General features: G+C 48.0%; 1 protein-coding gene across 1 annotated transcript in view; it reads left to right on the top strand.

Annotated features, from left to right (window-relative positions):
* LOC119396500 (vesicular acetylcholine transporter) overlaps positions 1 to 20,263 on the top strand; it is a 42,004-nt gene extending 21,741 nt beyond the window's left edge. The window contains exon 2 of the mRNA XM_037663753.2: positions 16,358 to 20,263. Within this exon, the coding sequence (XP_037519681.1) occupies positions 16,438 to 18,177 (1,740 nt within the window). The 5' untranslated portion in view covers positions 16,358 to 16,437 and the 3' untranslated portion in view covers positions 18,178 to 20,263. The remainder of the gene's footprint in view (positions 1 to 16,357) is intronic.
* Positions 20,264 to 27,800: the final 7,537 nt, after the last annotated feature.

Below are 27,800 nucleotides of genomic sequence, written 5' to 3' on the forward strand. Positions count from 1 at the left end.
AGTTACGGGGGTTTGGCGCACGCTCTGAGCGTTTTCTCTATTTTCTCGTCCTGACGAACGCACTGGAAGCACACGGGGAGGGATGGCAGGGGGGAAGAAAGTTACGTCAGCGCGCGTCATGACCTTGAGCGCGCGTTGAAACGCGATCGCTCTGTCCTGCTGTGATTCGTGTGTGCGAGTGTGGCTACCGTGTAAAGTTAGCAGACTGAGGAGTGCGGCGCCGGCAAGTGGCGGCACCCCGTGGCAAGAACCGCATCTGATGCGAACGCTACTCTCGACTTATGTCGGCGATCGGCCAATAGCAAGCTGTCTGTCGTGTGACGTCAAACAGCAGGCGCCCCGTCTACCGAAGAGAGTGAGGACGGGCCTCTGTATAAAAAGAGGGCGCCTGAGAAAACGGCGACTTCGTTCCCCGCTTCTAAACTCTCTTGTCCGCTTTCCGAAGGATGTGTTTTCTGACCAAGACCGAGGGGTGGTTCATGACCCCTTTAAACCTCATTTTCACCAATATTAAACAGGCGCTCGTACAACTGACTTTACCATAAAAACATTAGATACCTACAAGTGCTAATATGATCCGAGTTCCCGCAATCCACTATGAGATATGTATGTCAGGTGGCTAACTAATGATCATTGTTCAGTAGGGGTGGGGCAGTTTTTCATAAATAGGGAGCGTATAAAGCAAAAACGAAAGCTAGCTCCCGCGACAAGTGCATGGCTGTCATCTTCGGCGCTTCATCGCGCGAAATTTAAGCCTCCTATATTTTGTAGACTCCGTGAAGTTGTTTACACATAAACGCCAAGTACAAGTTTATACTTACCAACGTAGGCATGTACTGCTTTTCAAATTCTAAAAAAAAACAATAACCTGCGAGAGAACGAGATATCGATGGTGTGCTTTGTTATCGACACGGACCTCATTGTGTACGTAAGAACTTTGATAAAAACGCGGCTCACGCCAAGATATGACGGAGAATAAGATGACGGCACACGTACGCAGGGAAAAAAGATGCCATAACACAACACAGAGAAACAACAAAGACGAAGTCCCGATGGTCCTGACCAGCGAAAAAAAAAAGAAAAGAAAAAAAAGAAAGGCTGGACACCACTGAAAAGGACACGTGATCTGCGCGCTGAAATGTGCACATGTACGCTCTAGCCGATAGATCAAAACACCCAGTTCGTCTTCTCCCTTCCTCTCTCTTCTCTCTCTGGCTAACCTGCCCATCTAACATCGTCTCCATTTCTCCTTGTTGCTGCCATTTTCTTTGGCACCCCCTTTGCCAAAACTGAGCATTCATCTTTCCTTTTCGCACTACGCCAACGAACCACTCTTTAATCTTTTTGCGTGTGCTTTCGGCAAATGTTTAATTCCTCCAGTGCTCCACTTTCGTGTCCTCCACCATCCCGTCCCCAATCGTGTCTTTTTCATCTACTTCTTTCTCGGCACTTGCCGTGAAGCAGAGCTCAGCTCAGGAGCCCGCCACTCGGTCCCTGACACCCGCAAGCCACAAATTCAATTTTACGGGGCCAGCAGAGCAGTTTCCCAAACGAGGGAACTGCCGGGCGTGCACACCTAAGCAAACGCAAGAGAAGTGGTGCGGGCGAAAGGAGAAAGGGTCCGAAAGAGGGCGTGCGAAGAGAAGCGAAGCGTAAGAAAACGGGCTGCAGGCCAGCGCTGTGGTGTCATGATAAAGACAAACAGGACCAGCGCGGCCGCCGCAGAAGAAGCAACGGAAAGAAAGCACACTCGCTGAGCGCAAGCAGCCGAACGGGAAGGTGGAGAGAAAGGGGCAACGACGACAGCCTTGCGGGAAATAAAAATTTGCGCCGGTGGCAAGTGCGTACCGGAGGAGGAAAATGGGGAAAGAGCAGGACTGGAGGCGGCGTATTTTAGGACACCGCGTGAAAAAAAAAAAAGCCATTGGAATGCAGGGAAGCCTATAGCAAGCGGCCAGAACGCACTGCTGAACAAGTAGCAAGAGAAATTGTAGGGAAAGCAAGGTGATGAGCGCACTGCAGAGGGAACACGAGGAGCAAAAGGGAGAAGGAGCCCGTGTACCCGCAGCTATAACACTAAAGAACACAAACATATACATCAAAAAAACAAGCAAGCCCCACAGAGCAAAACAACAAGCCGCACGCAGCCGCGATGGCAGGGGAAGAGGAACAGCGTGGGCGTGCGGGGCAAGGGAACGCGATGACGCCAGAGGAAAGTGCGCTGGTGGCGGTTTGGTAAAGCTGTTCCTGTCTTGCGTACGCGGCCACGCAATGTGCGGCCGTAGACAAGGCGCTAAATTAGATTAGGGGGGCTTCGGCGGTGTATGTGCGCTCGTGTGTTCGTACAAGAGAAGGAACCGTGGGGGAGGGACAAGCGGCCCGTATGTGTGTGAGCCGCAAGAGCAATAGGGAGTGCGGGTGGAAAAATCCGGCGACTTCCCCTCGCGCTCGCACCGCGTGACCCGCATCGATGGTGCGGCGCGCTCTCTCCAGCGCGGATCGAGCAAGAACTGAGTGGCCCTTCTTCCTTTCCCGGCAATCGGCTCGTTTCTGGTTCGGCCCGACTCTCCCGGCTGCTTGGTTCATTGGTGCTGGCCTCCTGCACGTCGGTCGAGTTCTTGCTGCTCGGAAGGCTTGTGTACTCACTTTCGGCAGGAAGCAGTGGGGCTACCAAGTTTGCGTAGCCTGTCTCGGTTCGTTGTCGTAGTAATTGGCAAGGTCATCGGCGATAGAACAAACCGAGAGGAAAATCGCCGCCCTGAATAAGCTGAATGCTCGCGATAGAAAAACGGCAACGGCGAGATGCAGCTTCTTAAGGCAGATGTGGTACACCGAAGTTAATGTCGCCTTTCGTTATTTTCTTTTGGCGCTTTTTCAACGGTGTAGAGCTCCTAGCTTGTACGCTCATTATTTACGTGTAAATATCCTTTGTTCATTCTAAAAAGACAGGGCGTGCAAACACGGACACAAGAAAGAAGTCAGGACACCACAAACGCCGACTAACAACTGAAGAGAAGCACAACGGCTGAAAAGAAAGAAGGCACGAAAACTTATCTGCGCATGCCCATGCAACAGGCGAACTTATCAATCGGGCACGCGTGGCGGTCTACGTGGAAGAAAACTGTTAAGGCATTTGATTTCATGTTTATGCAAGTTAATCGACGGTTGGCTCGCGTTCGCCTGTTGCATGGGCATGCGCAGATAAGTTTTCGTGCCTTCTTTCTTTTCAGCCGTTGTGCTTCTCTTCAGTTGTTAGTCGGCGTTTGTGGTGTCCTGACTTCTTTCTTGTGTCCGTGTTTGCATGCCCTGTCTTTTTAGAATGAATACTTACCAACTAGCTCAGCTCTCTGTTATTCTAAGATCCTTTGTTCACCTCATCTAGAGGAATCCATCATTGTGATGCCGTTATCGTTGCGTATGACAGACAGAGCAAGAATAGCTTGACCTTTGCCTACTCAAGCCGGTGTTCTTCTTACCACAATTAGCGACACATTCAGCAGCGTGGGAGCCACGACGCATACTTGTAGAAGCACTGCAGTATAGCTGCTAGGCAGATTTCTTCTGAGCATGATGCTGATATAGGTGCATGATCATCCTTCCGTATCCTCTTTATTGATATAAAAGCCTTGCCAATTTTTTATTTAGCAATGACGTCATTTATTGCCGTTATTTCAATGTCAAATTTTTCTAAAAAGTCATTTCTCTGTGCATCTGGTTGAAAGATTACGCTTCGCGGCAGAATTAGCCTGGGCTTTACTCTCCCAAGCAGGCAGCTCCATGATTTGAATCATTAAAGTTTGCTCAGTACAATCGACACTTCGGCGTAGCCACAAATGTGTTCACAAAGCAGCTCGTGCGCGCAGTGGACATGGAGTAGCTCACAAAAGCAGGTACCAGCAAAGCCCGACCGCTCGCGCATTACGGGAAACCAGCCAATCACGGTCTTTCTAAACAAAAGCTAGCAGTTGTTCCGTGTACGAATACAACCCATGAGCGAAGCTCCTTAAAATGGGACGCAAACGACTATGCGCCTGATCTCGCTGCTGGCTTTCATGATGGCGGTAGGATGGGGAGCGGGTGGGGAGAGCACCTGCTGCGCTCGGTGGCGAGAACGACTGAGCGAGTGAGTGCGGCGTGCGCAGCGCAGGGAGAGGGAGACAGGTGTGAGAGGGGTGCGGGTGGTGATGTGGCGGCGACGGAACGGCGTTCGGCGCGCGCAGCGTTTGTCTTCTTGCGCCGGCGCCGGGTGGGGAGAGCGTCTGCTACTATATACCTTCGACAAAGCGCCCGTAGTGCGCTAGAATGATGGTTGTCATTTCACAATCCACGATAAAGGTGGTGAAAGTGAAGACGACCATTAGAACCAGTTGTGCAGAGAGCTTATTTCTTTTAACCTCGAATTTCTGGTGCGCTAGAACCAAACCACTGCAGGCCTAAACATTTCCTCTTAGAACACCGGCCACTGCAACCCAAAGCGATGCTTAAAGGCCAACTCCGGCGATTTTTTGGCCATGACAAAGTAATGGTGCTTTTATGTTCCTGAGACGCTCCTGTTACGGGCCCGATAGCAGAAATACTAAGCAAATTGGAGAATAATTTTAAATAAGCAAAAAAGCGCAACACCGAAACCGAAACCCAACCGAGTGTGCTGTCTACGTATGACGTACACGTTGTTACGAACGAACCGGAAGTCGTGCAAGGCATGCTGGTCACGCCGGCGCGGGGTATGAAAACTGTGACAGCCGGGACGACCAGCGAAGCGCCGGCCAAACCAATGCTGTCTGTCGCCTTGTGCACAGCAGACGCTCGCTGTAGCGGCCGAAGCGCCGAAGAAGCGGTGCCCTCGGCTGCGTCACTTCCGCCGCCTTCCCAATACTGACGTCACAGACGCAATGTTGCCAATAATTGTGGGAAGCCAGGAGGGCGTTTGCAGACAATCTTTGAAATTCATTTGCAAACAATCTGCCCATGTCTCAAGCTTGTAATTTGGCATAAATGACGGAAACGTGCAAAGGAACGTACCCAGCGAATTTCATTGAGATCCGTCGACCTCGAAAAATCGCCGGAGTTGGCCTTTAAGAGAAGGGAGCTTCAACGGCGACGGCGGGGTGCGGGCCTAAGGAGCTTCGCTCCTAAAAAGCGCCAAAACATGTGACGCCGAGATATGCATAACATTGCAAGACGTTGTGCGGAAGATTTACACCCTTCTCGAAGGTTAGTTTGCAAGAAGTTGTGAGGTATCGGTTGTTTTCCCTTGTAACGGGCGCTTCCTCTAGCTTTATAAGAGTGTAAGAGGGCTGCGCCTGGTACACGCAAGGCCTCGAAAATGGCAGAATTTTTTTCTGCGATGACGACTTGGGTAGGACAGAACACAATTTAAAAATAAACATTACAAATAAAAGACAAGCTACAAGCCCTTGCAGGGGGGAATAAGCTCGTAACGGTTTGTTCTTCTAAGGCTAAATAAATCGAGAAGGAGAGCCGCACGTAGCGCCGAAGACAGATTGCGGTGTGGAGGACGTGAAAGTAGACGGGAGCGAGCAACAGTGACAGACACAACTGCGTGTGCCAACATAGAATGTTCCAACATCCGACGCACACAAAGGCGCGCTGCTGCGGCGAAACAACGTCTGCGGCGCTCAGACGCTTCACGACCACCGGGCGACGCGTCGACGGAGGAGACGGGGAATAGAGGGATGTTGTGCCAGGAAGGGAAACGCTATATACTGCGTCGAACTTGAGGCACAAACGCAGCAGTGCCTCGAGGCACGTCCGACGCAGACACCGCTCGTGGATCGTCCGTGTTCAGACGCGAGCGGACTGGAACAGGAAGAGGAGGGAATAAGCACGAACAAACGGCAGACAGCTCGCGTTATATGTCTATACGCGTCTCTCCTCTCTCCCGACTCACTGTCTCTGCATGCCCGAAAAAACAAAAGGAAGTACAAGCTAAGGGGCGGACTGGGGATGAAACAAAAATGGATGAAAACATAGAGGGAGAAAGAGAGAGATGGGAAAGAAAGAAAAAAAAATAAACGATGAGGGATTTGAGAAAATGATGAGGATCGCACGAGCGTGATCGCGGACTCGAAGTGCGGGTGCGTGCCAAAAACGCTCAGCTGCTCGGGAGGCCGCTGCAGACGCGAACACGTAGACAGGCTCTACCCCGATGCGCCAGCGGCATTCTATATTTCGGTTTTATTTTTGGTTCTTTATTTTTTTTTCGGGCATGTAAGCAATCGCTGGGCGCATAAACGGAAAGGACGTTCTGACATTTGCACATATAAGCTCTTCCTGCACACGTAAGTTTGTGCAAAAAATGTGGCGCCTGAGCGTGTGTGTGTAGGGTTTGCAAAGGGTATATAACTCTTCGATGACTTCGTTTTACGTCTCGGTGGCAGTGACCTTGGAGCGCCGGGTAAGGGGGAGAGGGGGAGTTGGAGTTGGAGAGACGAGGCGCTTTATGGCCCGAAACTCGTATACAGGAGAGCTCGTAGAAGGTTGCGCGAGCAAAGATTCGGAGAAGGCAATTCGGTATCGTTACGACGCGTTTCGTGTTTATCACACTTTGTGCCGATTTTCTGGTGCTTTCAGTACTCTAAACTGCGTGTTCTTTCTTTTTTTTCCCCTCACAAGAAAGTCGTCATCGTATAAAGCTTAGTTTGGGGAAGTAAAGTTGGTCATTTGATTTCTGTTTGTGGCGGTGTTACTATCGCAATTATAGCAAAACGATAATCCAGCCACGCAGCGGCTTCTCCGCAGTCATCGCTTGCCGTATTAGGTGACTATCTCTCTCGTTAGTGCCGTGTATTATTGGTGATCGTAAACTAGCTTAAGTTGCGGGCGCTGAAATAACGGGTCATGAGGAGATACTATTGCGTAAAAAATGTTCTTCAATGCGGGCTAGATTTGCTACTATATTTATGTAACTGTATTGGCAATTCTACCACGGCCACCCCACTCGAAACTGACTCGAACGAACAGCTGTTGACGCCTAATGTGAGTTTTCTTCTTTTTCTCTTCCCCGCGTCAGGGATTTACCTCTAAATATTGGCGAGGCAGCCGCGCTGCATGTGGACGTGTGCATGATCAATATAGCTTTATTTTACGCTTTTCATGCGACGTCTCGCGTTGTCTAAGATTTAGGCGAGCAGAACATCGCAAATATGCCCAAACCATCCGCAACCGACTTGATAGCTTACGTGTCATCCCTTATTAGCTCATAAAAATTAGGAATAAAACAAAGGAATTTCGAGATCCTCTGCACCACCGCAGCTCGGACGTCGGGACAAGTAGTGCTTGTGTTTTCTTTTTTGGCGGCGGATAACAAACGCAGAGGATATAGCTGGTCTTCGTGTTATGTCCAGCTCTGGGGAGTCCATTTCTGTGTAATTTCTGAGTTTATCCGATGGTTTATCCTAAGTGCTCGGGCCTGACGTGGAGTTGACACGCGAAAGAACGATGACGTTGCTGAATTTCTTGTCGATCAATAATATTTAATGTAGTGAGTCTGAGGCGGCAACAGTAGTTGACAAGTCTTGGCACGAGAATTTCGATGGTTCCTGCTCCACCACGGCGCTGTGCCACAAGGGTGCTTGTAGGAGCAGCCGCTCCCCGAGGTTGTTGGAGAACGCACGATATCTCTCTCTCGCCTCTCTTACGATCCTTTTGATCGGAGCCCACTGGCGGGCGCAAATATTAATCTGTCGAGTTTCAACGATATGGGCCCAGGCCGTGGAACGGCGTTCATTGCAGGGTTTTCGGTTAAACGGGAAACTCTGCAATGTGACCAGTGACTCAGTGTTCCTGAGTCACTGGTCTCTATCATGCTTGTCACTTAACTGCCGCTGTAATTGCTTGCGTGCGTTATGTTCGCGTGCCCACGTGCTTAGTCTTGGTTCGCACGATTCACCCATCTCGCCTACAGTAGCACGCCAAGCATTCGTGCAGGTAAACGTCTCTATAATTACCCGCATCCGAGAAACACCCCCTCCTTCTCTCCTTGTTGCGAAATTTGGTTTGAACCGTCGGGCGGGACGCAGTCCACATGGAATCGCTGTACTTCCACTCCTGCGCCCGCATGTTCGTACACAACCGCCTGACGGATTCGCGCAGTTCGGAAATACGAGGGGCAGGGCAGGAGGGTTCCCTCCTCGGCTGGAGCCCCCGCACGGTTCAAAACTCTCCGTGCTCGCACAACGCCTAGGGCAAAAAAGGGACGCGTGGTGTGGCAGAGAGAAAAAAAGAGAGAGCTCCTTCCGGCGATATATACTTAACCGAAACGTGACCGCAATATCTAAACGTGCGCGAGTGCCCCGCACGCGGGCTCGTAGCACGATACGCGGGCACGTCGGATAACAGCCATATAGCGCGGGGAGAAAGGCCGCGTATACCATCACGTATACGCAACCGACGGTCGTTCTTAGTTCGCTGCTCTGAGAGTGTACATACAACAGCGTCTACACAGGCGCGGATTCTCGAGCCCGCCGAGAATTAAGGAATGGAGCAAGGTCGACCGAAGGCTATTCGAGTAACGAACTAATGACGTTGAGGCAATCTGAACTATTCAGCCGCTTCCCCGTCACACGGGCACCGATGCAGCTTCATTTACGAAAGTTTGGAAATTTGTAGTCTCGTAGGCGCAATTATTTGATTCCTAGCTGTTTTTTTTTTTTCAGTGTTATTTGTTTACTATTTATACTGTTCGCTTTGCTTACCGTCGCGGGCAAGGATACAAGACGCGGTTCAAGGCCTGAGTGCCTAAATAGCCTCGATCGCTTTATTACGAATGGAGATTAAACATGCGTTGACAGGAGTCGCAGTTACATTCCTTGATTTTGCATTTGTCTTTTCGTATTTTCTTTGTTGTGCTTTTAAGGAACAAAAAGAAAAAAAGCATACAAACGTGGTCTACGTAGCAAAAAAAAAAAGGAAAAGAAACAGACTGATGATGAAAATGCCTCAATGATTTTTTTTCTAATGTTAATTGGTGAAAGTATATGCGATGCTTTATATAAATAGTTGCTCATATAAAGGGCAGAGAACATAAAGCTTGTATCAGAAACCTAAGCACCCCATCCGCTCCTGCTGCGCACATGTCCTTGCTCAACAATTTTAAGCCAAATGTGAAAAACGAATATATTTGCTCCATTGTTGTTTATTAATCGATAACATCGGCTTCCTGAGTCATGAAAAAGGAGCGAGGATTCATGGCAAATACCATTGCAGGGGACGAACAAATGACTGAAGAGTTAAGCCAAGAAAATGCAAAAGTAGGGTTATATATTAGTGTGCAGAAAAGAGAGAGGTAATGCTTAATATTCTGGCAAGAGGACAAGAATTCATGAGTGACAATCCGTCTCAAGAATTTTCGCAAGAGTTATACAACATAGGTCAAAGAGTTATACGAGAAAGCAAGTTACAGAAGAATAAAAATGAGTCGCATCACATATGAAATGCAGGAAACGTATAGTTTACCAAAGGAACTTGAGAAGAAGTTAAGGAGAGCGCAATGAGCGATGGAACTAAATATGCTAACTAAAAAAATAACATTACAATAACTAAAATGAACTGAAAAATAGCATTACATAAACAGGTAGACAGCGTTGCGGATTTGAGAACAAAAAGGGGTAGCCGTTTTTCTAACAGTTAACATTGAGAAAAAGATATGAAGCTGGAGGCAGGGTAATGCGTAGGGCGAACAAGTACTGATCTTTAGAGTAACGGAAATGGTGTCCAGGCAAAGGAAACGCAGTCGAGGACGGCACATAATTAATTACATGGCGTGATAAAATTAAGGAGTTTCTAGGCGTGAGGCGGAATCAGCTCGTGCAAAAGAGGGACCATTAGAGATTGTTGAAGAATACTTCGTCCTGCATCGGGCATCAACTTGATGATGATGATGAAGACGACGATGATTTTTTAACAAAAGGCGTTCCCTTTAGAGAATGAGCCCTGACAACGTGGACGATAACGAAGAGGAAGATTAAAGACAGTAGCTTGGTGCACGTATACCATGACGTCTAAATAATTTACTTTATCTGCCGCTAAGCTCAGTTCGACTAAAGCCTATAGGTATTTGTACGTTCACAAAGTGACTGGATATCATGAGCACTAACGTGATAGCAGGAGTTCATATAGTAGTATACCATCATGCACAGGCATTGCGGCCTCCGATTTGTTTATTCCTAAGAATTTACGAAATCCCAACTCGTGTACCACCTTTTTCGCGCCGGAGAGGCACCGCTATACGACATTTACATGTGGTGTCAATAAAATTGCAGGATATTCTAATCTCGCACTACCAGTGTCCTAGTGAGTAGTCGCTCTATAGAGCACGGCGCTTTCGAGCTCCGCATGACGCGAACAACGGGGCCTCGTGGACTTGCGTGCCGTAGTGCGACTGATCGATTTTTTGAAGCACTCACGCCACGTGGACAATGGCACTCAAAGAGACGACGATATTACGGACGGCACCAAGTCGACAGAATAAAACGCACAGAAGCAAGCACGCCCCGAGAAGAAATACTTTTTGATAGCGTTATCGTATGAACGTTCACATTACTGCTGCGACGAAGACGATCACCATAGTTGATATCGTTTGCATAATATGCATAAGGTGCAGCAGTTATATGAATCTTTATGCAGGCTTATATTTTAGGTTTCCACCTCGCGTGCCTCGTGCCCGCCAAATGTAAATTTAGACGTGCCGCAGTTCGTTGACGAAGCTTTCGCTGTGTCAGTACTATACCGTGCGTGCGCTGCGACACGTGTATGAGCCAGGGGCGTAGCCAGATTTTTTTTTTGGGGGGGAAGGGGGGGGGTAACCATACTTTATGTATGTTCGTGCTTGCGTTTGCATGCGTGTATATATACGCAAGCAAAATTGAAATTTTCGGGGGGGGGGGGGGGTGCGTTGAATCCCCCCCCCCTTGGCTACGCCCCTGGTACGAGCTTTCATGAACCCTGTTAGTCAACCATAAATGTGGTACCGTAACTAGTGCTCAGGGGCTCGTATTCACCAAGAAAAATTAAGGTTCTCTTATCTAAATATTGTCCACAATTAACCGTACCTACGGCCACCTGTAGCTAATTACCCCAATTAAGAAATAGTTCTTCTGAAATAGGAGTTTCGCTAATGAGAGGTGAGCCTTCATGGCAGCCCCTGAGCCTTCATACTGAAGCATATCTGGACACAGAGAAGCTGCGCCCGTGTCCTAGTTACGGTAAACGTTAAACGCTTCGTGATCATATATAGAGGACGGCCTACATGGCAACCTGTCCTGCTGAGTGCTGTGTTATGCTCTTCGTATGCCAGCCATATTTATTAGACCGAAGGCAGCCACGTTGGAAGCCAGATAAACATTGGCAAATTCCTTCATTTCCTTCACACCCAAAAGAACTATACTGATCGCTATATTTCTGCGCTCTCAACAAGTAGAGAATTGCACAGCAATGAGTGGTGAGTGTGAGCGTAGTTGCATTGATTGTGCTTGGGCAACTTGTACGACTAAGGGGCTGCAGTTGTACACAAGGGATTCTGAAATCCAGAAGGTACAATCACTTTCAATTGTTGCTGCTTTGGCTAGGTGCGTCCAGAAATGGTCGATTGATTGATTGATTGATTGATTGATTGATTGATTGATTGATTGATTGATTGATTGATTGATTGATTGATTGATTGATTGATTGATTGATTGATTGATTGATCAAGGTATTAATGATACAACTTGAAAACATGGTGCGAACATGAAACAAAGTACGGACGCGAAGATTGGGCAGACTTCGCTTTTTTCACCGTTAGAGCACTTTGTAATTACCTGGCCACCTTGCCTGCGATCACCTTGAATAACATCAGCGGGGTTCTGAAAACAGGCCATGTTCTTTTTTTCTCTTTCTTTTTTTTTGAAGGGGGGGGGTGGCGTCTACTGCTCATAGACTCGCAATAAAGTCACCACTATCTATCCCGATGAAGGGACAGGTAGTGGTGACGTGCAAAGCTACTGAACCGTCTTCGAGTAACATAGATACAAGTACAGCCAAGAAAGCCTATTGGTAAGATACATGGCGGCTTCCCGAACCATATGCAATCTTAATGTGGGATTTCTCGGGCAGTCATGCGAGCATTTAGCCGAATCTGTCGAAATGCACGAATACACACCAACCTGTGACTCCTACGAGGAGTGGCTGCCGGACTGATTCCCCGTTTTGATATGACCTGCGCAACAAAGGAAACAGAAACTAAAAGGAGCGACAATGACTAGCGCTTTATATTCCACTGTATACTAGGATGTGTGTGCCTTCTTGCGCTGGTCATACCGAAATAGAATGCCGACTAGCGCAGTCTCACATCTTGCTTCTAGCCCCCCGACCACGTTCAAGGCATGGTCGAGTTGATCACGCCGTAATGACCAAGCCAAATACAGCAGAAACGCTGCAGGTTAGTCCTCAGACAGAGCTTATGGAAATCAGTTTTTACTAACCCCCTATGTCTCTCGAGTGTGGGACAGCGAACGCGCATGCACGTCATCTATGCGTCCCGGTAGTCTCTACTGTTATTCGCGTAGAACAGTAGGCCTAATATTGATTTGAAAGAAGGTGGTCGAGGGTGTAGGTAGCCGAATCTGCGGGAACTCCTCTCAGCTTCTAAAACAGAATTTCGCGTCTTCCACCAGGTACCTAATGCTACACAGCGCGAAGTAGCACGCAATCATATAGACGAATGCGCATGTCATTACCGAATTCGTGTCTGGACAGCCATTCACAGCAGCTTTAGCAGCTAACTTTTTTCCAACCATTTTTCCTTTGTTCACTGTCGCTACATAGGCAATGAAGTTTCAGCACAAAACGTTCGAGGGCTTTTTTTTTTCTTTTTTAGCGAGAGTGCTTGACGTCGTTCGTTCTTACAGTGAAAGTGTCACCAAATAGCCTCGAGGGCGACATGTGACAGACGTTATGCGCTCCATGCACTGACGGCTGTAATGTAGGCAAATGGCGTCTGGAGGGGCGACACTGCAGACGAATCGACGCATGAGAGAGAGAGAGAGAGAATGGAGAGTGTGAGGGAAGAGAAACCGCTTCTGGCGTGATGTAAGGGGAGGAGGAGGTGGTCGACATGTAAGGGAGGGGGAATCGGGGCGCTCTTGTGTTTACCGACCAATCAATGCCACTTCATACGCGATGCATGAGGAAAACGAGGGGCGCTCCGCAGTCGATTGCACGTCGGCTGAGGACGTTTCTTCGTCTACTGGGCGAGGTACTGCGGTCACGCCATGGATTGATCAGGCCGCTGGAGTTCTAAATGCATCCTCGCGTTTTGAGCCATCGAGCGCCGAGAGACGGCCAAAAGGCAAAGCCAAAGCGTGAGGGGGTGGGACCAGTGTGCTTACACGATAAACGCGGCTGATGCAGAATATAGCTTTGCAGGCAGAAATGAAATTGTAGGCACAGGTAAAGAAAGGAAAAAACATTTTTTCTCCAGAAATGTCACCCTTGGGAGTTATTTCGAGTCACAAACTTTCCTTATCGTGGGTACGGATTTTGCCTTTGGGCTATAGAATCTGTGTGTATAGTCGTGAGCAATATGAGCTGGAACACCGAAATTACCCTTTAAAGGTCGTAGCGGCAAAACGCAGTTGGCAAGCGCGAAGGTGTTCATGACACTGAATGCTCAAGCGAATAGGCATCTCTGGAAATTCAGTACGTCACATTCGTAGTCGTACGTCACATTCGCATATTGCTCACGATAGTACATGTATATCAGCAGGGAACGTATATAGGAAAAGATAAAAGGAAATCTTAATTGTGCTACAGTGTTGATATACAATACTGAAATACATCTCGTAAGTTGAACCACAGAGCTATTTAGGGGTATATTCTGTGCGCTTCTATGACTCCGATTATCGATTATGTTTCACCTATTTTCATGAAGTTATTTTAGCTTGAAGAAATTATTTGTCTTCAATACAATGGGGTATCTCTCTATTTCTGAAATGTTGGTTCAATACAGGCTTACTGAAGGGCTTTTTTTTTTCTTGTGATCGAAAAAAAATCGTAGCAACGTGCAAATGTGCAGCTGTCGAGTTGCGTTATCAGAACAATCACATTCATTTTTGTTTCGATAATGCACTTCCGCTGATAGAGTAGCATCCTGTGTGTCAGAAATGAGCACAGTAAGGTTTTGTTGTAGGCAAGTACCGTCGAATGACTGTCGACGACCAGGTATAGTGACACCGTTAAGTTACCCCAGGAAGTCAAAATTAATTCAGAACCTCCCCCCCCCCCCCTACGCTGTGCCTCATAATCATATCGTAATTTTGGAGCGTAAAACCCCAAGAATTATTATCACTATATCACTTGATGGTATAGCATACTCTCGCCTATTCCAAGCCTACAACGGTCCTACATCCTTTAAGCGATCCGGTTTGTTATTCAGGACGCGTTTCTAAAACTGCTTTTATTTGAACATTCTCTTAAAATTCGCCTTTTAAAAGCGGTGCACCACACTGTGAAACCGTGTTTCAAGAGGAAGTCGCCACTTGATGCGGACACGACACACGGCTTTCTTCCTATTTTCTGCTAACGCGTAGCTGCCCATTTCGTAAAAAAAAGGAAAAAAAAAAGCTCAAGAATGAAGAGGGTTGGGTCCAATTTTTTCTGTGCTTTGGTTAAGCCAAATTCGATGAGGAGCGAGCGTTGTTGCTCCAATCCCGCGATTCTGGGCCATGCCCCACGCGCTCACAGGATGCTCGCACAAAACTGCTCTTCCTGAGGGACAGGGCTGCTACGTTGGGGACTAATTTAGCCTATTAAGGAGCGACCGACCGAGGCTCCCACTCGCTCCCTCCATGAGCTGCTGAATATTTAATGCGGATGGAGAGGGACGCCGCTACAGCTCGAGTGAACAAATTCAGGGCGAAAACGGTACCCCACAAGCACTTTGGGGAAAGCATTGAAGGTTGGGGGAGGAATCTACGCGCCGGCGGGCCTCGTATACTAACGCGTGACTGGCGAGTCCTTCCGGTTTCTCATGTGCTGGGCCGGAATGCTTCTGCCGTGTGCCTGCGTGGTGCTTTAGGGGCGCTTTTAATTTGGATTGCCTCTGGTCGGATTTCGATCTCGTTCGTAACCGTGCTCGGATCTTTGTGTTCTATTTCTTTTAACTCTTCAGAGAGGGATGGGGCGGGTGTGACATGGAAGAGCCACTTAATGAGTCAATCGTTCCGTTCGTGGCCGTTCGCTGTATTTCATTCAGCGTGGTCGACAAGGGGCGCAACAAGTATTAACAGATTCGCAAGAAGGTTTCCTGCGCGCAATTGCGTCTCCAGGTGATTATATATTTACATTCGAAAGTATCTAGGGAGGTTGCAGGAGAAAAATGAGCTTTTGGAACTGTTCATTTCCTGCTGAACCATGGTAGTTGTGCAAGGGATAAACATCGGCTACGGCGATCCTGCATAGGTCAGGTGACGACACCGTCACCGTGTTACGTGTGTCAAATGGTGGAATTTGTGAAAGCCGAATCATGCTGATCTGGAGCACAATAATCTCGGAGGGATTAGTTATTTAAGCTATCCCGAGCTTCTCCCTATGGGGTCACATTCAAAACAGACATTTATTTATCATTTTATTGCACTCTCCTGTGCACTTGCGACTCAGCCACTTGTAACGAATGTCAGATCGAGGCTCACGGCCAGATAGGCTATCGCCGCCTTATATATATCTCTGCGATGAATGTGCGAAAGAAATACTGCTACGTTGCAGGTCAAATCACGCCGTCTCTTATTCATCCCTGTGTGGGATCGCGCATTTTTTATGGCTATGGAGTATAGTTTGCCCAAAACAAAACACGTTCAAAACCGTAGGTTACATGTCGCGTTTCCCGGGATATACCGGGATCATTGATGGAGTGACTGCCATGATTATTGCGATTTAAAGAAAAAAAGGTAGCATTCCCCTCGTAGTAGCGTCAAGTGCCTCGTAGCAGAGTGCGTATGATGCAGCATATTATTCAACTCGCTCACGTAGCTACGTTCGGTGCACCTGCTGCGGAATGTGGCCTCCTTTGTGGTATCGGCGCGAATCCCAGTGCAGTGTGCTTTGTAGTGTTCTTGTCACAGTGCACAAGAGAGAGGGCGGCTTGGCTGGGCCCTGGCAAGCTGTCCCCGATGGCTGCGGTGTTTCACGCCGCGCAGGCCTTAACGCTAAGTGAGGAGGCGCAAACGCTCGTCGAGCCTCGGGGATCGCCCGCAGGCCGCCGCCGCGCCACGCCGCCCTCCACCTGGTGCTGTAGACGTCCCTCCTGGCCCGTGCCGAGGCCCTCATGTCTGTCTCTGTCTGTCCCGTCTCTGTCCCCAAGGGAGCAGCCGAGGCGGAGGGCGGCGGCTGAGGCGGTGGCTGCTGCACGGGCGGCTCCCGCGGGCACGGCCAGCAGCAGCCATGGCGGTCTTGCCTATCATCAACCAAGACACGTCGCAGCTATGGCGCCGGATCAACGACAAAATCGAGGAGCCCAAGAGCCAGAGGCGGCTCATCCTCATCATTGTGTGCGTGGCCCTGCTGCTGGACAACATGCTGTACATGGTCATCGTACCCATCATCCCGCAGTACCTGCGCAGCATCGAAGCCTGGTACACGCACACCGAGGGAGGCAACATGTCCTCCTATGTGGTGAACGCCACCGTGAACGGCGTGGTCACCAACCGCACGGAGTGGCGTCGCACGGGGGGCCACATTGTCTACGAAGGCGAAGAGTCGGCGGTCGGCGTCCTCTTCGCCTCCAAGGCCATTGTTCAGCTGTTTATCAACCCCTTTTCGGGGGCCCTAATCGACAGGATTGGCTACGACATTCCCATGATGTTCGGCCTCAGTATCATGTTTCTGTCCACGGCTATATTTGCCTGCGGCAAGAGCTACGGCGTGCTGTTCTTTGCCAGAAGCCTCCAGGGTGTTGGCTCTGCTTTCGCGGACACCTCTGGGCTCGCTATGATTGCTGATCGATTCACTGAGGAGTCTGAACGAACCAAAGCGCTTGGCATAGCCCTGGCTTTCATCTCCTTTGGCTGCCTCGTCGCCCCGCCATTCGGTGGTCTCCTCTACGAATTCGCAGGAAAAGAGGTTCCCTTTATCATCCTCTCTCTGGTCTCGCTCGTCGACGGCATCCTCCTGCTGTTCGTAATGCAACCAGTCAAGCAGCAGATGCGTGCAATGGGCGTCGAACGGCCTGCCGGCACCCCCATCTGGCGCCTGTTCATCGACCCGTACATCGCAGTGGCCGCCGGTGCACTAATGATGTCCAACGTGTCACTCGCCTTCCTCGAACCAACGATCTCTATCTGGATGAAGGATAATATGCACGTGGACGACTGGCAGATTGGTCTCATCTGGTTGCCGGCTTTCTTCCCGCACGTTGCGGGCGTTTACTTGACAGTGCGCATGGCACGCCAGTACCCACAATACCAATGGGCTATCGCTTGCTTCGGCCTGGCGCTGGAAGGGCTCAGCAGCTTCATCGTGCCCTTCGCCCGCTCCTACTGGGTGCTCATCATACCACTCTCGGGCATCTGTTTCGGCATCGCCCAGGTCGACACCTCCTTGCTGCCCACACTGGGATACCTGGTGGACGTGCGTTACGTGTCTGTCTACGGTTCCATTTACGCCATCGCTGATATCTCGTACTCGCTGGCGTACGCCATCGGCCCCATCATCGCTGGCGGTATTGTCGAGAGCATTGGATTTACGGCGCTCAACATCTTCATAGCCCTGTCTAATCTTCTCTACTGCCCGCTGCTTATGTCGCTGCGACACATCTACGACTACAAGCCATTCGAGAGCGAGGCGAATATACTGATGCAGGACCCTCCGGCCAAGGAGTATCAGACCTACAGGCTTCAAGACGGCGCAGCAGCTCCACTCCCGGTCACGAATCACGTGCAACAGACCTCCTTTATGGAAGGTGGCACCGTCACTTCAGCGCATGGACAAGCTCAACAGCAACAACATCAGCCCCAGCAGCTTCCAGCTGCAGGAAAGGTACAGGCACCACAGCACCAGCAACAACAGCGACCTCCGCACAAGCGTCCCGCCGCGAAGAAGCACGTACGCGTGAGAGGGTACAGATCTTCGGACATGGAAATGATGATTACTAGCTCCGAGGAAGAAGAGGGTGACCTCGAGTGAAGCATCCCTCTTGGCTGGGTAGATGTCACATGTGCTCATCTTCGACGTTTCGGACGGCTCTCTGCGGAGGTGGTGCTCATCAGCTCCTGTGTGAGCGGTAGAGGGTGACTCCGAGTGACGTACTGACTGCTTGGTGATTTCTTTTTCCGCCTGGTGCGCACATATGTGTACTTCTAGACACTCCTACCTTTAGGGTATTGAAATGGAAGCGTTAATGAAAGAAAGTGGTCTTCGCTGCAGTGTATGATGCTAGCGTAACGATTTCTTTCCCTCGTTAATTCCCGACAAGAGAACCATGGTAGATGACTAAGACCGCTTGAAAGGTGGACACGTTGCTGCAGGTCGTAGCAGGCCATGGTAACAGAGTGGTATGAATTTAGAAAAGTGTTCATTCAGTAGTGTCGTGGCATATGGTGATGTCTCCCGCTGCTTCAGCCAAAGGCACTCTGTTACAAGCAGCTTCTAGCAAAGGTCGTGGTGGAACGCGCCAATGCAAATGCCAAGCATGGTTGTGCCCCGCAATAACTCGCCCTTCTGGAAACAATAACCACCGATGGCCTCCGCCAAGCTTGCGATGAGCGTTTACAGAATATAGACCTTAAAGGACCTAGGCAAACACAGAAGACGTTATATTACACTGATCGATTCTCATAATACTACGAAGTGCAACAAGAAGCTTGTGCGCGTGGTTTGAAATTCGGTACTGCTCTTTGTTAGAGATGGTGTAAGGGCACAGCTCATAGAGTAATGGTAGGCGCTCTTGAAAAAGAATGGGTTTAGCCTGCGAAAGGAATTAGAGTGTTGTTGGCACTGCCTTCATAAGGTTATTTTGTGAAAACTGTTATTAATAATTAGGTCCTAAAACTTTTTTCCCAATCGCGTCAATTCGAGCTAATATCGCCCAGTACTGATGTGGCCTCCCTATAAGCGTATTGTTGTCTCAAGCCTTGCGAATGATGCGCATGTATTACGCTGAAAAAGCCACTTCATTGTTTCAGGGCTTTTCTTGTATTTTGGCTTGCTGCACGTTGACACTCTGATGACTTCTGAAGAAGCTGTCATCAAGCACGGAAAGGGTGTGACGGACAAAAATGATCCGTCTCAATTCTGTCACGCTCTACGTGCTGTTTAATGTCTGCTTAAGCAACGCGGCACTGAGCACAGGACAGCGCTTGGCATAGCTGACACCAAACAGAAGAAACCTGCAGCCACACAGAGGTTACGTTTCTCTACACCGAGCCCAGTCGATAGAATGATTTCGCTCACAGGCCTGCGGTGCTAAAAGCGTTGTTAGAAATTGAGACCATTACGATTACGTGCGAAAAGACTGAGGGATAAAAATGCACAGTGATAAAATCCCACGAAATGGACGCTGCTTTGGAAGCTTTAGTTGACAGCGAATTTCGTTCGTGTGTTTTGGACCACGTCTCTCTCATTTACCGGGGTTACGTATACTGGCTCAGCACAAGAAGGCGCCAGAAGCAACATACGGTGAATGAGGGCACTTGCGGAAATCTTTCAGCTATATCAAATCATTTGAATACGCGTCTCTGCCCTCGCACAACGTACTTAATGAGTTCCATTGCTGCCTTGCGGTGCCTGTCGTGGGTAAAAATTCTAGATGAAAAACCCCTCACAAGAGGCCTGTGAGGAACGCGTATATCGGCAGAACCTGCTACGCATCTATAAACGATGGGATATGGAGAGATGTGCTGATGCAACAGAGCCTGAGCATTAGTTATGTATAAACATGCAACACGCTTTATATTCTCGGCCACTTCAAATGTCATGCTCGCATTGACTAGAAGTCGATGTTAAAGCAGTTGCATACATACACACATTCTTCTGCATGGAGCATCAGATGTAGGGTTCCCAGGTTTTGCGACAGTGAAGAGCGCATTAAACTCGCATCAATGCTTGCCTTAAAATGAGTTCTTATAAATGAGATGTTGTATTTGTTTTTACTTTTTTATCCAGATCAGCACGTTAAAATAAAGAAAGGAGGAAAAAACTTTAGAAAGAGTATTCACGCACAGAGGACGCAAACTCCGATTGTAGTTGATCCTAGAATTCCAGAATTCAAAGATAATATCTGTTTTGTGTCTGTTTTCTTACTCTAAGTTAGAGGGAGAGGCGCCGTAATTACGGCAACCGAAATGTGCTGCGCGTTATAAATCTATATTTTATTGACACCCCGAAGTCTAACGCACAATTCATAGCGTTTTAGTGTGGCACTAAGAAAATTCGTTTGCATGAGTGTGAGTTATATATATGCCGTCGCCGTCAGATATATGATATTAACGTCAATTCCTTGTCGTTTTCTCGTAGCATGACTGTCTGAGTTATCAGGGAGCAACACACGGGAGTAACGTAACAAGATGTAGCCCTACAATGTGAAAGTAAATGTTAGTTTCCCACACCTATAGGAGCATCAGTTCCAGCTAACAGCAGTAAACCTATTAGGATTTAAGCAGCCCATGTATTTATGACCGGTATAAACCAACAACTTTAAGCTTGACTTCAGTACCTCGCAGCTAGGGCAAGTAAACAACAACAACAACAAAAGGAGTATGTACTAGTTAGCAGTTGCACAGTCAATACACAGTGACACTAGTTGGGACCCGCAACTCGTGCTCACCTTTTTTGCCCGTTTCCTCAGCATCAAATCGGTACAAATTCTTACTTTGAACGCAGTTGGCTACGACAATGAGCTATGACATCCCTGAGGGGAGCTTTCGGAGGTGCATTTCGTCGACCGTTAACGTGGTGCTGGCGTTCCTGGGCATGCATGTGTGTGCCACTTTTCTTGCGTTAATTACCTCAAGAAGTATGAGAAAACTAGGACCGCTGGCAATCGGAAAGATTCAGTTCGACTAAGTCACCTGGCGATGCTGCAGAGCTGCTGAACGGGCCCATCACGCCTAGCTCACTCGAAGTTTGAGATGTTCCAAAATATTCTTTAAAGTGAGCTTCTTTTTTTTTTCTATGTTTCTTCCTTTCTCTGACAAAAAGTGTATATGGGCCAATTCTACTACCGAGAGCCGAGACGAGTGAAAACTTTCTCCCGAACATTAGGACAGTATTCGCGTCTTCATACACCGCTGAACGCCGGCTCACCAACTCCGTGTCGTGCAAGAGACGCTACGCGCCACCTCAGCCAACCAGGAATGAGAACGCGAAACGATGATTAGCCCGTTGTACAGCACAAATTGAATATTACCTTTACGGGGGAAAAGATAGCGGCGGACGACTGGCGAGTGGTCTTTCTCACTGAGACAAACAGCGTCTTGTTATTACTATTTTGCTGACAGGACTCGCATTATTCGCAGCACTGCGTAAAGTTGATGGGACGGAGCGAAGGAGCGTATGCTTATTCCGCAACGTGTTTTCTTCTTGCGTTCGGCGGATGCTCTGGCCCGAGCTGCGTCTTACAGCAGCAGGGCATGCCTTGTTGTTTTCTCGAGGAACCAAGCAACGCGGATGCTCTGTGCTCGCGTCCCATTGGCGCATCACGAGCCCAAGGCGAGGACGTGCGCACGCAAAATCGTCGCGACAGAACCACTTTCGCAAAACGGCGCTTTCACCGAATCACTGCCCCGGACATATAAATTAGTTCCTGTCAATGCGAATGCAGCGCCGGTCGTTGTGAGGGTGGCCTCCTAGGAATATTACGTAAGAAGTACAGGCGACGAACGACAGCCGCAGAGCGCTTCGTTCGCGGCATATTTCTTTGAGACTTAGGCTTCCTGTACGAGTTCTGAAAGAGAAACTAAGCGTGTACTTGGGCCTAAAATCACCGGCAAAATTCTTTCCCAAGAGTGGTTTCCACGGAGGTGAATTAGCGCGCTCTTAGTATCTCTGATCTCTACTCTTCTGACGGTTCAAAGGTTCCAAGCCAAGCAGCTGTACGCCGCAATGCCGTAGTATTTTGTGACAGCAGCACCAGTGGGCAGACTATAGCTCGTCCGTCAATGCTGCTTACGATGGTAGCCTCATAAGTAAAACTCCGCCTCCCCCGCCCCCTTTCTCACTAATTTTTTTTTTTCTTCTTGCGAAACAACACTATAAGCACCAAATTTGTTATGTGTGCAATTGCTTCAGCGGACGTAATGTGCTGCTCCTTGCAGCCGTCATGATGAGGGCATTGCAGTTAAAATTGTAATAAAGTAACGAAAGCATTCGCAAATGTTTGGGGGCTTGTAATGCGCTCATCAAGGACCTTAGAAAACTGAAGCAGCATTACGGAAGTTTGCGGAGGTAAATAAGGCGTTCTCGTCCAAGGCAAAAGCCCACGTGTTTCACGACAGCAGAAAAGAAAAAGTGAATTTCAGTAACCGGGTGCTTGAATCCGATCCCTATAGTGCTAAGCGTGAGAACTCGCATAGGGAAGTCGCGAAAGCTTCAGTGCAACGATAGTGTAATGTCGCGTACAATTTCGCTAGGATGATGGGAAGGAATGGCACGCGCGCCGAAGACGCGAAGTCACACTCAGTGCAAGTTTGATGCTACTAAATAGTAAGCTTCTCGTGCAAAGAAAAAAAAATCCACCGGTCATTGTTTTTGAAGCAACCGTCGTAGCAACCCGACTGCCTACGATACCTCGCGGGCGCGCAACTTTCCGTTTCGACTTCCCAGCGGATTCTTAATTGCTTGCTACCAGTTCGAAGAAATGGATCCAAGGGGACTCAGTAGCATTCGTGTTCCCCTTTCTTAGGCCTTGCTCGGTCGTAATGCTCCACCATTTGTGCGTCGCAACCATGCTTCTATTTTCTTTCACGGAAGAAAACGCCATATGGCGCGTTCACCAGCATGGTGTTAGAAAAAGCTTTATAGGAGCCGTAGAAACGTTACCAGACGATGACCATGCATATATCGGCAGAGTCCCATCCACACGCCTCCTGCAGCTCAGCGATTGCGTTCGGGACTGTGTAGAATTGATATTTCACGTCGTCGGTCCCGGCGCCGCCGCATGACAACGAATGACTTTGGACGTATGTACTACGCGCACTCCTTTTGACCACGAGGTGGCGTCTCATCACGTTGTTTTCGTCTTTGCAAAGTCGTGACTGGTGAATGCCGTGCTGGAGGGTAAAAGTGTTTATGTAGGCAGCGCGAGTGTCTGATTGTCCGCACTTTGAGGTTTCCGTAAAGTTATAAAAGAAACTATTCATATACAGGCCGTTCGTGTGCTTCTTCCGGTGTCGTACAGCGACAGCCCATCAGGCGAGCAGCGTGGCTAACCGACGAAGCTTTCCTCCTCTGACGCGCGCTTCCTACGAGGCTGCGCTTCGCAGTTGCGAAATGCCAGGTGACGTCGTAAAATTTTAAAAAAGGCAAAAGTATCGCAGTTACACGTCAGAGCAATAGCGTCACGGTCTTAGCATTCGTGAGCGTGTTCAGCCCTCCGCAAGCTAACGCCATAAGGTATATTGTTACAGTTTTCACAGAAGGCGTTCCAAGGTCCCTTACGGATAGAGTTCAGTAGAGAAAAAAACGAAAGAAAATAAAAGAAAAACATAGTATTTCAAAGATAATTGCGTTCTTACTCAAAATTTGTCAGACACGTCCCTATCTCCAATCATGCGTGACAAGGGCAAGTGCGAAAAACCGGTCAAGTACTTTCCCATCTCACTCAATAGGGGAAGCTTCAGCGTAACTTCATCCTAGTTAGAAAAAGGGAGGTCGGGGCGTGAGGGGCAAGTCCTAGGCAGGCGAAACCAACGACGAACTTTACGAAAGTGTAATAACACAAAAGGTGAACTAGGAGGGCGGAGTTGACATACACGAGCGCTTGTTTAGTTTTTTTTTTTTTGCGCCATTACTTTTTCGTCATGTAATAATGCGGCCAGACTGGTTTTCTCAACGGCACATTTTATGAAATCATCTCGAACAGCTCTGATTACTACAAGCCACTGTTGGTGATTATTTAGCCGCATCTCAAGGTTTACGGACAAAAAAAAAAAGACTACTACTTCAGCTGCTTCAGACTTCACTAGGGAGGCTGAACTTGACAGTATGGCTAAGGGCCTGGCTAGCATGGACTGTCATTTAGTACGAGATATACGAGTGTTGCAAAATTACTCGATTCGTTTGTTCGCATCAAATTACGCTGTACGTGCTCCTCTTATGGCTTTGAAGTTAGGCCCGCACAGTGTGAGCAAAACGCCATTTCGCGCTTGTGCTTAATACACAGAGGTAGAGAGAAGGAGGTAGCTTAAGAAAGTAGGCGGACGACAGCATCAGCTTATTGTCCTATTTGCAAAAGTACTGATACAGAGACACGTCATACAGGGACAGGCAATTGACGGGCAAACAACAATTAGATTACTTTGGACAACACTCGTGTTTAGCACTAGGGTAGGGACAATGGAAACGGCGTAAAAAGAAAGTGGGCTCTCGACTACCGGTCATGTGTAGCGTGATCAGTGCTGAGGCCAAATTCACAAAGTTTTTCATTCGTAAGTGGTCTTTGCCATTCGCGGCCGAGCTTACCAACTGGCCGGCAGCTCTAGCTTTAGCTGGCAGTTCTAGCTTTAGGTATAAGTGAAAATTCGCGCCATGGCTTTCTTTCTTTCTTTCTTTCTTTCTTTCTTTCTTTCTTTCTTTCTTTCTTTCTTTCTTTCTTTCTTTCTTTCTTTCTTTCTTTCTTTCTTCCTTTATTTATTTATTTATTTATTTATTTATTTATTTATTTATTTATTTATTTCTGTGCCGAATTGGCCTAATGGTCAGTTTCTTGAATTCCATTACTTTGGGATTTTGTTTCGTTGCGCGGTCTTTCATTAGATAGGACCCACTTCAGTTCCACGCCTGTCTATTTCTCGTCTCTGTAAAATACTTAGCGATAGCTGTCAAATAAACAGCTACCATCCAGCGTACGTTGATCGCCCTGAATACAATCTACAAGCTGCGTGATCTCTCGTGTACCCCTGATTGCCCCTTGACAAATATTGAGCGTTTCGTTGTGGCTCGATATGCGACGCGCGTTGTCGCATCGCAATCCCCGTTTCCAAATTTCCTTCCACGCTTAGATATCTGGCCTGGTCCGGGCTGTCATATCTGCTCTATGTCACACACTGTTATCATTATGCTATTGTCGCATAGCTGTACGCTCTATTTCAAAACTTGCGCAATTATCAATCAGGGTGCACATTATAAAAGACTCTCTAAATAACTGATATGGCTGGCAGCAATCTTTATTTTTCTTTTGTCTCACCCAACTACGATGAAGCACCTTCTTAAAAACCTTGGTTCAAGTTACGTGGAACGCCAGGTACAGGTAGTCGAGGCTGCGCGGCTGTGATAGGAAATTCGAAGGAGAATACTAAATGGTTTTACAGAACCGGAGGTTTGTCCCAGCTTTCGATGTTTTCCCAACAGCGCAAGCCACCTTAGATCATGTTCACGAACTAGGTAGACAGCTAAGATTGTGGTTGTACGTATACGCATGTATCTAATGTACATACATAACTGTTGTCTGTTGTATGACATGAGCTGTTCCAGAAAGCATGAGGGATGGTACATTGTCAATTTAGTTTGCCTAATGACGCAATGCTTTCGAAAAAAAAAAGTTTCGGTTATGTGCCTTACATTGCACACCTTTCATCGTTTACTCACTGCTCTTAAAACTTTGTTTGCAAGCGGTACTCAAAGGTTCTGACGCATGGAAGCAACTATAAACCTTGGCTCATTATCTGCCTAGAAAAAGCTCGCGCATGCTTGTTTTCGGAATAACAATAAGGAAGCCCACTTTCGGAAATGAATCGAAAGTTAATAATAATAATATCTGGGGTTTTACGTCCCAAAACCACGATATTGATTATGAGAGACGCCGTAGTGGAGGGCTCCGGAAATATCGACCTTCTGGTGTTCTTTAACGTGCACCTAAATCTAAGTACACGGGCGTCTACCATTTCGCCTCCATCGAAATGCGGCCGCCGCGGATCAATCGAAAGTTAACTGTAGCGTTCAAATTTCAAAATTGCAAAATTCAAATTCGAAAAAAAGAACAGAAAACGTTCCTAGCACGTTCATAAGGCATGATAAGAGTAAAAACGGAATAAGGCCGTCTCGATAATGGTAACACATACATACACACGCAAACAATCTACAGAATACTTGTTCAAAAAGAAATGAAAAAAAATGCATGCTTTTTTAGAGCATATTAAGCAGCATAACAGCCTACAGCGGGTTTTGCGGGATGCAAAGCCCCCGAAAAGTAAATTTAAGGTTACATTTCCGAAAAAAAAGGGAGAACAGGTCATTCCACGTTTTTTTTTCTTCTTTTCTTCCCTCTTGAATACGGAGCTTTCCGGGGAAAAAAAAAGGAAGAAAAAGAAAATAAACCTTGTCCAGTTAAGCAGCGTACTGAAACAAGTCGAAGGTGATAAGAAAAGTCGAATAATATTTCTTGCATATAAATAAACCCAGCTAAACGACACCGGCTGCATTGTTTCGTTATCAAACATGCAAGCGGCCGTCGTGACAGCGCCGCAATGAACTGCGGATATTCATTTGATCCTGTGGAGAGTGCCCCATAAGAACAGCTATGTACCTCTGGGCACAAGTGAACTTGATCGACCGCTTCTATTAATGTTGCCTTGTTGGTTTTTTCATCTCTTTCCGCGCGTAACGTCCTGGGTATAGGTCAGGCTCGTAGCCAGGAATATTTTTCGGGGGGGGGGGGGGGGCACTTGCTGAAAGCTTTGACTATTTCAGAAAAACGCATATTTTCATGATTTATTTTCGATAAAACACCATGTGTCATCAAAATTATGGTATGCCCATACCAGGCCCGGCTACGGGCCTGGTATGGGCATACCAATTTGTTTTAGCTTCATGGCAAATGAGGCGTCCTTACTGCTGCGCAGCAGAGTGCGCCATTCCTAAAATTGGCCTTTGCGTCCTTCCGACGAATAAGGAAACTGCGCTCCGTACGATTACACGCACGGACGTTTCTGGGGCCAGAAAACTTCGCGACAGCCTCTGAAGACACGGCAAGCGAACGGCTTCCACTCATTTCATTAGCTCCTTTCGAACGAATTTTTGTTGCCGCTTCTTCGATTCACGCTGCTTCTACTGATTTTCTCAACGTTGTGTCGTCGCGTCGTTTACGAGGTTTGAACACTGGTCCGCTCGTTTTGGTATGTCAGTGCGTCTTTGTCGCGAATGAGCGCCATGTTACTTGTTGAATCGTTGTCGTTTGAGCACACAACACCGCGTGTAGTTCTCTCACTTTCTCTCTACTTGTTGAGTCGTGTATGTAACGCAATAGAGCCAGCTGTAACCCCTGTTGTACTATAAATGTCTTTCTCTCTTTCTCTCAACTGTCACAGTTGAAGCTAGGTTAAGCGCAACAAGCCCACTTCCAAAATTTTAAAAGCGACGTGTGTGCTATCTTTAGACCCTCGCAAGCGGTACGGTGGCTTAAAAAAGAAAAAAAAAACAGCTTTAATGCGTGTCTGCCGGCAGTGCGAAGTAAGCGCCCCAGCTGAAGTTGTGAAGTATCTCGTATGACAATTGCTGGTGAAGTGGACGTGCTGCTGCTGCCGCTGGACGTGACGTAAATCACGATACCATGTCGATACGGTTCTTGCCACACGTAGAGCTATTATGTCTCGATG

Source organism: Rhipicephalus sanguineus, chromosome 1 (genome assembly GCF_013339695.2).
Source record: "Rhipicephalus sanguineus isolate Rsan-2018 chromosome 1, BIME_Rsan_1.4, whole genome shotgun sequence".
In the NCBI taxonomy this organism is placed as follows: Eukaryota; Metazoa; Arthropoda; class Arachnida; order Ixodida; family Ixodidae; genus Rhipicephalus; species Rhipicephalus sanguineus.